General features: G+C 52.4%; 1 protein-coding gene across 1 annotated transcript in view; it reads left to right on the top strand.

Moving 5' to 3' along the window:
• PADI2 (peptidyl arginine deiminase 2) overlaps window positions 1-14,489 on the top strand; it is a 44,769-nt gene extending 30,280 nt beyond the window's left edge. The window contains exons 9-16 of the mRNA XM_055332290.1: window positions 402-513; window positions 1,014-1,121; window positions 3,946-4,097; window positions 6,582-6,726; window positions 7,476-7,569; window positions 9,740-9,825; window positions 10,680-10,808; window positions 11,427-14,489. Of these exons, the coding sequence (XP_055188265.1) occupies window positions 402-513; window positions 1,014-1,121; window positions 3,946-4,097; window positions 6,582-6,726; window positions 7,476-7,569; window positions 9,740-9,825; window positions 10,680-10,808; window positions 11,427-11,660 (1,060 nt within the window). The 3' untranslated portion in view covers window positions 11,661-14,489. The remainder of the gene's footprint in view (window positions 1-401; window positions 514-1,013; window positions 1,122-3,945; window positions 4,098-6,581; window positions 6,727-7,475; window positions 7,570-9,739; window positions 9,826-10,679; window positions 10,809-11,426) is intronic.

Below are 14,489 nucleotides of genomic sequence, written 5' to 3'. Positions count from 1 at the left end.
CTCCTATGCAGTAGATGTTCAGCTCATCTTATGCAACACTCTTTTTTGAGCACCTATAATGTGCTGGACAGCTGCAGCAAGATGAGAAGTGAGAGAGAGGAGTCCCGGCAGGTGGATGCTGGCCATGACAAGTGGGATCCTGAGGCCCTGGGGTAGACACAGCTCTTCTTCAGAAATCTGGACAGGGGAGCGGGCAAGAGCCCCCCTTCTTGTTTTATGTGTTTGTGGCCTTGGCAGACACCACACAGCAGCCTTTGCAAAGGTGACTGTGAACAAATGAGATGGCCTCATCTTCCCAGCACAGCCCAGAGGTGCCAGCTGCTTGTTGCCACCTCAGTTAGACTGGCCCTGTCCCTCCTCACCCTTCCTCCTGGCCTCCCTCTCTTCCCTGAACCTCTCAGCATGAAGGACAATTACTTGTTCCTGAAAGAGGTGAAGAACCTGGTTGAGAAAACCAACTGTGAACTGAAGGTCTGCTTCCAGTACGTAAACCGAGGTGACCGCTGGATCCAGGTGAGGCACCATGGGCTGGGAGAGATGTGGCCCACAGCTCAGGCAAGAAGAGTTGGCCAGCAGCTCCATGTATGGGAATTCTGCTGTTGGCTCATACACACACATGTGCACAGACACATAACTGTATAACGTGATTCACTGCAGCGTTGCTTCTTGAAGTAGCAAAAGACTGTAAAACAACCTAAATGTCTATCCACGAGGGACTGGGTAACCCGCGGGGGCGGGGGGGGGGGGTACAGTGGAGTAGTATACAACAGCTAAAAAGAAGCCAACCTATAAATACAGAATGCGCTTCAAATTAAGGTGCTACTTGCAGGAAAATGAACGTAAGGATGTTATTCATTATGTTTGAAGAAATGGGGTTGATATGAATGCAAATATGCTTAGAGTGTGCAGAGACTATTTGAAGAAGGATATGTAAGGAACCATTGCCATTGCTTGGTAGTGAGGAGAACTAGAGAGACTGGCTCGTCTGACGGCTCTCCTTGGTGTCCCCACAGGATGAAGTTGAATTTGGCTACATAGAGGCCCCCCACAAAGGCTTCCCTGTGGTACTGGACTCACCCCGAGATGGAAACCTGAAGGACTTCCCAGTGAAGCAGCTTCTGGTGAGATGCTGAGGGCCACCTTGGGGTGGGGCATGAGGGAAACAATCCTGGGGGCTCTTAAAGAACAGAGAGCTCCGGAGACCTTGGGCACCCCTTGACAAGTTAGTCTGTTGCCCACTGCTTCCATCTTCTCATGTGCAGAATGAATCAGTTGGGGTAGTGACCTCCATGGTCCTTTCCTTGAAAAGTTTTCTCATAAGAAAGTGTGACACTTCCCCAGGGCCTGGCACACCACAAGTGCTCAATAAATGTACCATTTGTTATCAGTTTCACGCATTTTGGAAGGCAGGAGTAAAAAGCCACCCGGATGAGATTTTTTGATCCCCTGGATTAAAAAATTTACTCAGAGGAGAGTTTTCTTGTAGAAAATGGGAACTAGGGGGATCCTTGGGTGGCTCAGCAGTTCAGCTCCGGCCTTTGGCCCAGGACACGATCCTGGAGTCCCAGATCGAGTCCCACGTCGGGCTCCCTGCATGGAGCCTGCTTCTCCTTCTGCCTGTGTTTCTGCCTCTCTCTCTTTCCCTATGTCTATCATGAATGAATGAATGAATGAATGAATGAGATCTAAAATAAATAAAATGGGAGCTATAGGAAAGAGGTGGGGTGGGGGTCCATCCCCAGCCCCAGCCCCAACTTGCAGAAAGATGAGTTTCTTTCTTTTTTTAATATTTTATTTATTTATTTGACAGAGAGAGTGTGTGCACATGGGTGTGCATGGCCAATGGGGAGGGGGAGGGGGAGAAGTAGGCTCCCCACTGAGCAGAGAGCCAGATGCAGGGCTCAATCTCAGGATCCTGAGATCATGACCTGCGCCAAAGGCAGATCCCCAACCAACTGAGCCATCCAGGTACCCCAAGAAAAATAAGTTTCAAAGAGGAAAATTATACTTAAATGTCAAAAATCATGGTTCTAAACTCAAAGCTCATTGAAGGTATGGTTTTCGGTTGGTGTGGGCTTTTTTTTTTTAAGCAATCTGACCCCCTGGTTCTAGAAGCCATTACCACTCCCATTTATGCCCTTAACCACTGGTTGAGTAAGGGCAAAACCAAAATCTCACCTTCCCCCTGGAACAGGACGGGCGGTTTGGATAGAGCACGAAGTGGAGACTGGGATAGATCAAGAGTTTTTCCCGAGGTCACAGGCAGGGCAGCCTCTGCTTGAGTCCGGAGACATTCATGGTTCACATGTACATCTTGGGAACCTTCCCTAACCTAGTGCCCTCACCACAGGAAGATGGTGGAGGAGCCTGGCCTTGTATCTCCTTCCACCCCTTGACCGTGGACAAGCAGCTTAACCTCTACAAGCCTCAGTTTGCTGGGAGGCCTTGGTAACTGCTACTGGAGGCCAGTATGACTCTACCCCTCTTCCCATGTCACCATGTGCCTTCAGTGCTCCAGGCTGGCCTGGCTCCAAGGTCCCAGGCTGCACTGTTCCTGGTGATCCGGGCCAAGCCCGGCTTTGTGCCACGTGCTTGCCCGCCTGCGTGATGCCCTAAAGCCCAGCTGCCCAGCTTCCAGCAAGTCACACCTTGTCATCTGGGACTCCCAAGCAAAAAAAAGCCCTAAGCTACAGCTGTCCACGTCACTGGGCACGGCTATCCCTTGAGCCTCTCAGCTGGGCCAGGATAAGCTACATCTTCCTACCCCATGCAATTTTTTTACAAGAACTTTTATCAGGCAAGCTTAGTTCCAGCCCCAATGCAAGTTCTCAAGTGAGGCCCCTACTTTTTCACTGAAAAATCCTGAAAGGAACCTTAAAATTCAAGGGTCACTGGGGTTACGTTGTGTGCCAGCTCTAATTTTTTGGAGCTCTGTTCTAAGCAGGATTCGGAGGCTCTCTTTGGGCTCAGGGAACAGATACAGTTGGCTGGGAATGGGCCGGGATGGTGTGTATGTTGCAAATCTGTCATTCCTCATGTATCGGTCAGCTTTTACTAGGTAAGCCTGCAGTAACAAACAATTCCCAAATCTTCGTGGCTGACGACAACAAAGGTCCATTTCTCACTTGTGATTCTGTGTTGACTGTGGGCTGGTTGTCCGCGGCCCGGCCTCCTTGTGCCTTCCCCATTCTAGAGCCCTGTCTGCAGGAGCAGCCCCAGCCTGAGAAATGCCATTCTCCTAGCACGAGGAGAAGAGAAAGATTTGGCAAACATACACAGCGGAGCTGATGGCTTCTGCTCCAAACTGGCACATGTCATTTCTGCTCATATTTCACTGGCCAAAGCAAGTCACATGACCGGGTCCAACACTGGGTGGGGAATTCCCTTCCTTCTGCTGGGAGATACCACATACTAACAAGGACTCAGGATACAAAATCCTCTTACTGGGAAGAGGGTAGCAAGTCTCTGGGAATGATAGTACCGTCTACCACCCTCCCTCTAGTACCTAAACCAATACCTCTTCTACAGATGGGGAAACTGAGGGTCAGATAAAGAAAGAGATGAGCAGGGATGTCAACAGCACAAAATGCAAACCACCCCTGAAGTCACCAATATGAGTCTGTGATGTCTCTGTGTCTAGAAACAGGCACATGCAGAGACCCCATGCACATACACACACACACACACACACACACACACACTAATACACACTTATATACCTCCATGCATGCCCACACTGGCCAGCATACCCACAAACTCAGCCTCCCCATACCTTGCCCCTGCTCTTCAGTGGGAATGAGAAGACTGTGGGTGACCCCCTAGAAACCAAATGCCCACAGTGCCAGACCCAAGGTGGTGTAAGAGTACTCATCAGAGGGTGGCTGAGCTGGGGCTAAGGACCTCTGGCTACAGAAGGCTAATGATGGGTGTTTGCCCCCTGCCCAGGGCCCAGATTTTGGCTACGTGACCCGGGAGCCCCTCTTCGAGCCTGTCACCAGCCTTGATTCCTTTGGGAACCTGGAGGTCAGTCCACCAGTGACTGTGAACGGCAAGACCTACCCCCTGGGCCGGATCCTCATCGGGAGCAGCTTTCCTCTGTAAGAGGAGCCAGGGTTGGGACTGCGGGAGCGGGTAGGGCCGGGGAATTACTCTTTCTCTTTAGGAGTGGCCTGGGTGGCTCACACATGGAGGGGTTGGCTGGGAGAATCTAAAAAGATACAGACGCTCTTAAAAATAAAACCAAGTTAGCCTTTATATCTTAGTAGGACTTAGGATCTAATATAAAACTAAATAAATAGTTTTTCCCCAAATGGGAGGTTGTATAATGAGATTATAAACCAGGTAGGGAAGGAACAAAAGAGTCCATAGGAGGTAACCGAAAGAGGCTGAGTAGGAGAGTACTAATAAGTCCTTGGGGGTGCCCATATACAAAAGAGGGTGGAGAAGACATGGCCCTTCCCAAAGTGTGAGTCCCTAGCTCCCTGACCTGTCCACAACACTGTCACTCCCTCCCCAGGGGACCCACTTCCCAATGAAAAGGCAGATTCTTCCTTGATCAAGACAGTCTGGGAAGAGTGAGAACTGTGGGTCCTCATTTCACAAAAGGGCTGCCAGGAACCTGCATATATGGGATCAGCCAGGATTTGGGTACCAAGTCCCTCCAAGCCACATGGGATGCTCTACCTTCTGGAAGAGGCAGTGCCTGTGTGTCCACCTCCCCTCTTCCCTCCACTCAGTAGTCATTCATCCATTCAGCAAATATTTCCATGGACCAACCTGGTGCCATCCATGGTGCTCTAAACATGAAGCCCAGCCCCTGTCTCCAAGGAGACAGTGGAGATCACAGACATGAAACAGCAGAGGTGCGAGGGAGGACCATATATGGTGACAGAAAAAATGATAGGGAGCCAGGGGAACCCAAACAGGAGTCTCTAACCCCCTTGGGGAATCCAGGGAGGGCTCCTTAGAGACAAATATTAATTGAGGGCCTTCTCTGCCAGGCACTGTGCTAGGCTCTAGGGATACATCAGTGAGCCAAGCAGACAAAGCCCCGGCTCTTGGCAAATTTTCAATTAGGGTGGGAGGAGTACAGAAAATGAACATGGCAGCCAGCAAATAAATGAGCCCCTTCTGGATGCTAACAAGTTGCAATAAAGAAGGTAAAACAGGGTTTATATAGTAGAGAGTGATGGGGCAGGTGCGCTTTAGCTTTCGTGGATTTAAGGCAGTGACTTGGGGGATCCCTGGGTGGTGCAGCAATTTGGCGCCTGCCTTTGGCCCAGGGCGCGATCCTGGAGACCCGGGATCGAATCCCACGTCGGGCTCCCGGTGCATGGAGCCTGCTTCTCCCTCTGCCTGTGCCTCTGCCTCTCTCTCTGTGTGTGTCTCTATGAATAAATAAAATCTTTAAAAATAAAAAAATAGGGATCCCTGGGTGGTGCAGTGGTTTAGCGCCTGCCTTTGGCCCAGGGTGCGATCCTAGAGACCCGGGATCAAATCCCATGCCGGGCTCCCGGTGCATGGAGCCTGCTTCTCCCTCTGCCTATGTCTCTGCCTCTCTCTCTCAGGCACATATTTATTTATGTGCCTATCATAAATAAATAAAATAAAAATAAAAAATAAATAAAAATAAAAAATAAAAAAATTTTAAAAAGGCAGTGACTTGGGAATCAAGGCTTGAATGAGAAGGGGGCAGCCGTGGGAAGATCAGAGGGAAAGAGCATTTCAAATAGAAGGAGCAGGAGGGGAAAGGCTTGAGGGGGCAGCAACCTTAGGAAGTAGAACAAGGAGGAAGGAAGGAGAGGAGGTAACAGATCCAGGCAGAGGCCAAATCAGAGAGGAATTTCTTCCTCTGGCAAGGTACTGTGAGGGCCTTTTTTTTTTTTTTAAGATTTATTTATTTATTCAGAAAGAGAGAGAGAGAGAGAGGCAGAGGGAGAAGGAGAAGCAGGCTCCATGCAGGGAGCCTGACGTGGGACTCGATCCCGGGCTTCCAGGATCACACCCCGGGCTGCAGGCGGCACTAAACTGCTGCGCCACTGGGGCTGCCCCTGTGAGGGCCTTGAGTGATAGTTTAAGGGTCCCGGGGAGATCAAAGACCTCAGAGAGTCACAAATCAGGAAGAAGGGCTTCCTGGAGGAGGTGTCACTTGAACTGATTAAAGATTGAAGTTAAGTAGAAGATAATATAACAAAGAGGCACATGGCCTGGGGTAGATTTTGGAACCATGCCTGTGCCCTAGCCCCCTCCAGCAGTCCCTGCAGGACCCCTGAGCCCAGAAGCTGGCCTCTTTATGCCCCCTGACACCCTCAGGAGCTGAAAGGGGTGAAGGCTGGGCTCCAGGTCCTTCATACAGGACATGGCGACAGCTAAGGCCCCCTTCTTTCTCCTTGGGCGCAACTGCCTCCCTGGCAGCACCAGGGTCTCTCAGCCCCGTGGCTCAGGCTCCTCCCCGAGCCTTTTGCTGACGCCACCCTGGATCCAGGCTGGGTTCTGGGGGCTACACTCCTGCAGGCCCTCTGGCGAGGCAGGTGCAGCGCAACACCATCTGAAGAGCTGCCCCCTCCCCACCCCTGCCCCAGGTCCGGTGGTCGGAGGATGACCAAGGTGGTGCGGGACTTCCTGCAAGCCCAGCAGGTGCAGGCGCCCGTGGAGCTCTACTCGGACTGGCTGACCGTGGGCCACGTGGACGAGTTCATGACCTTCGTCCCCATCCCGGGCACAAAGGTGAGCTGGCCCCTGAGGCTGGAGTGACTGGGATGATGGGGAACCCACAAGCTACCAGCTCTTGTCAGCAGAGGGCAGGACCTAGAGATGGTGGCTGCACCGCTGGGAGAAGGAAGTAGGCTCAAGCTGGTTCACCTGTTGTCGCTGCGGCTGTTAAATTTTTAACCCCGGGGAGCAAAATATTAGCATTTCACCGTGTAATCAATATAAAAATTATTAATGAGCGATGCTGCATTCTTTTATTCATGCCAAGTCTTCAAACTCTGGTGCGTATTTTACTCCTCACAGCACATCTCAGTTCCAATTAGCCACAACTCACGAGTCCAAGGCCACAGGGCTGTGGCTACTGTACTGGCCGCAAGGCTCTAGGGAACCATGGGGTATGGGCCGGGGCCTGTTTCACTTTCCGAAGGGCAAGGGATGGCTGCAAGTTCCCACCCTGGAAAAGTTTTGCAAATGGCCTGTCCTCTTGGCCACGTGCAGAAGCTCTTCCACCCTGAAGAAGAAGCCATCTTAGACTCTGAGCTTTGACTCGATGGCGTTGCTGAGGTGGAGGAGTTTCTAGAGCAGGAAGGGTGAAAGACGCTGCTCTGACACAGAGAAAACCCTGCCAGGCAGGCCGCCCTTGCCCCTCGGCACGAGGAGGCCCGAGACCACGGGCATCGGGGCTCTGAGCCCCCTGGGACTCCCCCGTGCTACTTGGCCATGTCCCCTCGGCTGACACTGTCCCTCTGGACGTCCTCTCGCAGAAATTCCGGATGCTCATGGCCAGTACCTCGGCCTGCTACAAGCTCTTCCGAGAGAAGCAGAGGGAGGGCCACGGGGAAGCCATCATGTTCAAAGGTGAGTGCCCAGGGGACCTTGGCAGGGAGTGGGGAGCGGAGCGCCCAGGGAGACGCGCAGGAGGACAGGGCAGGTGAGCACATTGCCCCTGAGCATCCAGCTCCGCTTCCCTGGGTGGCTGGGCTGCTCCGGCCTGTGAGGTCAGCGCGGTCGTAAGCAGCCCTGGCTTCTTGTGACCCTCGCTGTGGTCAGCCGGACCATGAGCTGCCCCCTGCTCCTTATCAGCAGCAGCCCCAGACGCTTCTTCAGGACCTAGTGTACACTTCAAATGGCACCAAACCCAAAAGAGAGTTAAGTGACATGTGATCTGTATTCGAGAAGCTTAAAAAGGAGACAGAGGGGGCACCCGGGTGGCTCAGTGGTGAGAGTCTGCCTTTGGCTTGGGTCATGATCCTGAGGTCCTGGGGTCGAGTCCCACGTCGGGCTCCCCGCGGGGAGCCTGCTTCTCCCTCTGCCCGCGTCTCTGCCTCTCTCTGTGTCTCTCATGAATAAATAAATAAAATCTTAAAAAATAAGTAAATAAATAAAAAGTGACAGAAAAATATACACAACGCAGTTTAGGGGCAGGAAGAAAAGTGGGAATAGATAGACATGATTTACAGTCAGACCTCATCACTGTCAGTCCCAGAGTGAGAAATTATCTGCTTAATTGGGACATTCACTTAATTGGGACAGAGGTAGACGGGGATTAGGTGTGCTCTTAAATTAATCATGGAAAGAGGGGAAAGCTGATCGAGTGGAGACGGTGAGCCAGGTTAGAGGGGCCGTGACGGTTTCTTCTGTGTTTTTCTTAAATTACTCTGTGCTGCTTTTCAGGATGGTGTCTCCAATCTCCCTACTCCCAAAAGTCGGGTTACTGAGGCTGGTTGATACTTATACACACATCACTGCCCTCCACACCCCAAGGCAGCGTTCCTGACGGACTGGTGTCCAGAACAACAGGGCCAAGCTAAGCCCTGTGTCCTTTTTTGATTCCCTGCCTTCAGGAAATTTTTTACTTGGATTGGCGGGCACAGGTCTGGATTTTCCAGAGCCTTCTTTCTATATTAAACACACCCTAAAGTTACCCATAGAATAAAGAAACCGTTATCTTTGTACAAAGGAGTCCAAGTGGTGGTGGGGAGACGGTGCAGGTACACGGTGCGACAGCCCCAAGCTCTTTGGCACTGACGGGCTGCAAGACTGGGGAGTGCAAGGGACTGGCAGCCTCTTCCTAGATTAGGCAAAAAGAAGGAGAAGGAAAAGAAGAAGGAGTAAGGGGAGGAGAAAGAAGAAGAATTATTATTAAAGCTCAGGCTCTGGAATCAGACTGCCCGGTCTGCATGCAGCCTCTGCCACTAGCCCTTGGACAAGTCATTTAACTTCTCTGTGCCTCTGTTTTCCCATTTTTAAAAAACTTTATTTATTCATGAGAGACACACACAGAGAGAGAGAGAGAGAGAGAGGCAGAGACACAGGCAGAGGGAGAAGCAGGCTCCACGCAGGGAGCCCGATGTGGGACTGGATCCTAGGACTCCAGGATCAAGCCCTGGGCCAAAGGGAGATGCTCAACCACTGAGCCACCCAGGCATCCCTGTTTCCCCATCTTTAATGCTAGCAGCCACCTCATAAAAATGTAGGAAAGATTCCTGGGTTAATCCACGTAAAACATCTAGAACAGTGTCTGTCACGTAGTAGGTGCTCGATGAGTTTAGGTATTACTAACCAGATCAAAAGCCACGTGTGGAGTAGGAGACAGGTGCAGGCACAGACCAAGGCAGGGGCGGAGTGTGCGGCAGTTCTGGAAAACAGGAAGGGTGACCTCTGGGCACCCTGCTTTTGCCACACTCACCCTGGTCAGCTGCTTGTCCTTAGAAGCAGGCTCCAGGTGGGAGACCCAGGTACCTACTGGTGCCACCCCACCCTGTGGCCAGAGAGAGAGCAAGGCATTGCCACCTCTTCCCTGGCCCAGGCAACACAGCCCACTCTGGAGAAAGCAGTGTCTGCTGCTCTGCCCTGGCAGAGGGGGCCTGCTTTCCCCGGGGGGGCTGCCATCCTGTGCCCCAGCCTGTCCCAGCCCCATCTCCCTCCTCCCAGCAGTTAGCCCAAAAGCTGGGCAGCTGACAGAGGGGAGCACCCAGGATGGGTTCCCCAGGGCTAGACTGTCCCCTGTGACCTCTGATCTCCACAGGCTTGGGCGGGATGAGCAGCAAGCGGATCACCATCAACAAGATTCTGTCCAATGAGAGCCTCGTGCAAGAGAACCAGTACTTCCAGGTGAGGGCGGAGCAGGGGGCCCTGGGAGGGATGGAGGGTTCATGCCCTGTGACCCCTTTCACATCCTCAGGGCTTCCACAGGAAAAGACCAGGGGTTCAGGGCCTCCAGGAACATTCGATCCAGCCTCCCTGCGTTGCTCCTGTGCTAAAGCCAGAAGCTAGATGGAGGGACAAAGACAGAAAGGGCAGGTCAGCAGAGGCCAGGAGCAGACAGGAGACCAGGGAAGGAAAGCTATCAGCAGTGCTAAAAAAAAAAAAAAAAAAAAAAAAAAAAAAAAAAACCAGAAGGCTCTGTAAGTCCAGAGCTCTTGACATTTGAGGTAGAGACACCCCTTCAACAAATGATGCAGGGGCGCCTGGGTGGCTCAGTCAGGTAAGCTGACTCTTGATTTTAGCTCAAGTCTTGATTTCAGGGTTGTGAGGTTGAGCCCCACATTGGGCTCCACATCCAGCATGAAGCCTACTTTAAAAATAAATAAAAATAAAATAAAAAATACGCAAGCTACGGACCTGCCCTCTAGAAAAATGTGTCAATATACGCCCTGGATTTTTATTTGTTTTAGGGGATCAGAGCTCCCTGAAGCAAATTTGCCATGGGTGGATCCCACCTCCTGAGTCCCTGTCTCATTTCTGCCTAAAAGCGTGATTTCTGTGATCTTCTTCTGTCTCGCTCTATTGCTACTGTCACCGGGCCGTGGTGGGAGGGGCACTGGAGAGGTGGAGGGGGCTGGGTGAGCCTGGAAGTCTCCCTGGAGTGCAGGGGCCCAGGGTCTTCTGCTTAGACAGGAGCAAGGTAGACGAAGTGGCAGGAGTGTCCTCCCTCACTGGCCTGCCCTACCCTCCCCGTCACCCAGCGTTGCCTGGACTGGAACCGTGACATCCTCAAGAAGGAGTTGGGGCTCACGGAGCAGGACATCATCGATCTCCCCGCTCTGTTCAAAATGGATGAGCACCGCCAGGCCAGGGCCTTCTTCCCAAACATGGTGAGGCACTCTGGGCCCCCAGCTCGTCTAGGCCCATTAGGGCAGCCGGACCCAGGAGGGACCCCTGGGCGGCGGAGGCCGTTGGGTCGGGAGATCCAGGTCCCCGTCCCGGCTGAGCGGCTCTGCGGCCTCGCCCACCCAGCCCAGGCCCTTGCCCTCTCTGGGCTGCATTCCCTCCCGGGGGTGACAGGCTCATCCTAGCCCCTCCTGGGATCCTGGGAAATCCTTTACCCTGACAGATAGGAACGTGCTAAGTTAAAGAGGCCTTTATGGACAGGAGGGATGCAAGTTGTCATAGAAGAGAGGCTTCTAGGAGCCGGAGGAGGTTAGGACACACACACGCACGCACACACACATGCCGATTCGGACATGTGTAACCACGTGCAGGTGCTCGTACCCGCACACACATGCAGAGGTGGGTCGCCAGGTTTTCCACTTGAGCTCTGCCACATGTGAGCCGCCTAGCCCCCTCTGTGCCTCGGTTTCCTACTCTGTAAAGAGGAGATGATGGCCACGCCTACGTGGGAGGGGAAGGGGAACATCCCACGAGCTTAGAACCGGGCCCGGTGGGTAGCTGGCGCTCACTGAGCAGGCGCTGATGCCGCACCCCGGTCACAGGTGAACATGATCGTGCTGGACAAGGACCTGGGCATCCCCAAGCCCTTTGGGCCCCAGGTGGAGGACGTGTGCTGCCTGGAGACGCACGTGCGCTCCCTGCTGGAGCCGCTGGGCCTCTGCTGCACCTTCGTGGACGACATCTCGGCCTACCACAAGTTCCTGGGGGAGGTGCACTGCGGCACCAACGTGCGCCGGAAGCCCTTCTCTTTCAAGTGGTGGCACATGGTGCCCTGAGCCCGCGGGGGGCTGTGGGGTGCAGGTCTCAGCCCATCCATAGCTGATATTGTGGCTGGACTGGCCCTCGTGGTTCTTGGGATTGATTGCAAGACGCCCATCAGCAACAACGGTCAGGAAACTTTGGGGGTGGGGAAGAAAAGGATGATTACTTCCAGGACCTGGACATTGCACGGCACACCTGGGGCCACACAGCCAAGTCGCAGGGAGAGAGAGAGGCGGCACAGGCCTGGGGTCTGCTTTTTTGGGGGGCGGGGGGGGTGAGGACCTAGGGTTTTGTAGGCTCTTCTTTGTCCGTGAATCTGAAACATAAGAGCAGGAATTCAAAGCACAGGACAAGGAAAATCAAGGGGCCCGAAATAGTCAGCTTTAGAAAGCAGCTAAGATTTCTAAAACAGAGGAGCCTGGGGAAGGAGGAAGCCTGGCGTTTTATCTAGTCCTGTGGCTGGCAGCGTGCTTATCGCAGATAGCTTTCTTTGATGTGGGCATCTCAGCAGTCCAAGCCCAAGTCAGGCACTTGTATAACCAGAAAGAGAAAACCCAACTGTCAGAGCTCCCATGACAGGGGGCCTTGGCACCTCCCTCCCCCCTTCCTTCTCCAGACCCCTGGCACAGACACCCCCCAGAGCTCCCCCCTGCCTGGCAAGGACTTGACAAGGACTGGACTGCCCCACTGGGAGGCCTCCAGGGAGGGGGCACGTATTGGGGACATCAGTACCTTGCCATCTCTCAGAAGGGCCCCAGCATCCACCAAAGTCACCCCCAGTGAACCTCAACCCTTCCTTTCTGAAAATAGCTGTGCATTGGGCCAGTGTCTATATAGCCCTGATATGAAAAACAACAACAAAAAACCTCTATACCCAAACCATTCCCCAAAGAGTCCTTAGTCTCTTGTCCAAAACTGAAGGAGGAGAGAAAGGAAGGAGGTTCTGAAGGTTCTGGGATCACCGGTTCTGGCAACCATGCCCTGAGGGCCAAGGTAGATCCTGTGGAAAGGGACCCCGGGGCCCCAGATGTACCTTGAGCTGCTGTCATTCCAAATTCAGCTCCCTTGGGGTGTCCAGCTGGCTGCTTCCAATTATTCATTCCTTCCCAGCCTCTCTCAGATCCCCTTGGCTTTCTCTCTGCAGTGTAGACAGCACTGACTAGCTTCCCCATTCCCTGAGGGTCCAAATAATTGAGTTTAGAACCTTCCCCCGAAGTGAATTTTATCAGAACAGACCTCTCCATTTTCAAGACGCTCCGTATACCTCATCTTTTTGATGGACACAGGCTCTCCAAATGCTTGAGGGGTTCCCCCCAGACCAGCATCCTTGTACCTGAGAGGGCCGTGGGTGAAGATGCCCAGGCTCAGCCGTATCCTTCTCCTGCCTGGTTCCCCGTTCTCTGGGCAGTCCTTGGTCTCCCTCCTCGCATGCCTCCACTTCCTACTCCTCATGCGATCCCTCCAGGCAGCTACACGGGGACTTTTTCACCACCAGCCAGGCTCAGACCTGCCCCTATGGTATAATTAAAGACCCACCTGTTCTCCCTAGACCTTAGACTCAACATATAAGGACCTGGCCTGACCCCCAGCCCAACCACCAGTTCTGGGCCAGCAGCTGGGCTATCCCATGGAAGTTCACCAGCACATTTGCTGAACATCCTCTCATTTGGACATAACTAGTTTAAGTCCCTGGCTCCAACCCAAAAGACTCGGTTTCAACTAAAAAAAAAGTTACTTTAGGCCCAACTGTTGTTGGGAGAATAAGTGAATTATAATTCTACTTTGAGGATTAAAAAGAACCAATTCATAGCCAATGAGGTTATAAATGTGTGTTCTCGGGAGAACAGGATTTTCTTCTTGGGTTATTTCATTTTTTCATTCAGAAAACATTTGTCGTGTGCCTACTAAGTGCCAGGCTCGGTGCTGTGCTGTGAGGATGTGGTGGTTAGCAGCACCCTGGTCCTGGTCTCTGCCTCATGGAGCCAGCCAGTTCTCAACATGCAGTGCCCACATCTGAATGGCCAGCACTTGTCCTTTCAGTGATGTGCTCTTTAGAAGTGCCAACCCACTAGATTCAGGAAATGCACAGGGCACAGAAATTCCTGCAAGTCACTATTTTGGATGAAGGCAAAGGGTTCTTTTTCAACCAGCCCTCCTTTCCCATCCAGCTGGGCCAGTACCATCTGACAGATCAGACCCCAGAGCCTTCAGAAGCTGTTGTGCCCCTGCCTTTGGGGGGCCAAGCCCCCGATCTCTGCAACCCCAGAGCTGAAAACACCAAGTGCCTATTTGAAGGTGTTTATCCTGAGACTTAGAGTTTGTCGTGTGTGTGTGTGTGTGTGTGTGTTTAGTTAATGTGGGGTTTCGGGTTTTCTCTCATTTTTTTTCTAGTCTACCTTAAAGGGAAGTGAGTACCTCCCATGTGGAGACAGTGTGTGTTTATAGATTTTTCTAAAACTCTCCCCATAGATAAGTTGGTAATTTCTGATGATTCTGGAGCCTCCAGGACTCAGATATCTATTCCCATTTTGCTTGCCTCCCGCCCCGTGTGACTACCCTCCGCGTGCATACCTCCCCCATTCCTGTGGACTCCTTGCTCTTCCCCACCCCCCAGTTTCTATAAATGTAGGCCTGGGATACATTTCTGTGTTGCAAAACTCAGCTAAGTTCCTGTTTCGATCTTTATGTTGAAATATTTTATCTAAGAGGGAAGGGGGTGCCATGAAGATGGCAAGAAGCAGGGCACAATTTCAACTTTCTGGATGAGAGGCCATGATGAAGATCGAAAGATGTTTGGGGAAGAGCCTAATTAAATAGCAATAAAATAAACCATCAGAGGGGAA

This window comes from Nyctereutes procyonoides, unplaced genomic scaffold (assembly GCF_905146905.1).
Source record: "Nyctereutes procyonoides isolate TBG_1078 unplaced genomic scaffold, NYPRO_anot_genome, whole genome shotgun sequence".
Lineage (NCBI taxonomy): Eukaryota > Metazoa > Chordata > Mammalia > Carnivora > Canidae > Nyctereutes > Nyctereutes procyonoides.
The sequence above is the reverse complement of the archived record's forward strand: the minus strand, read 5'-3'. Positions and strand labels throughout refer to the sequence as shown.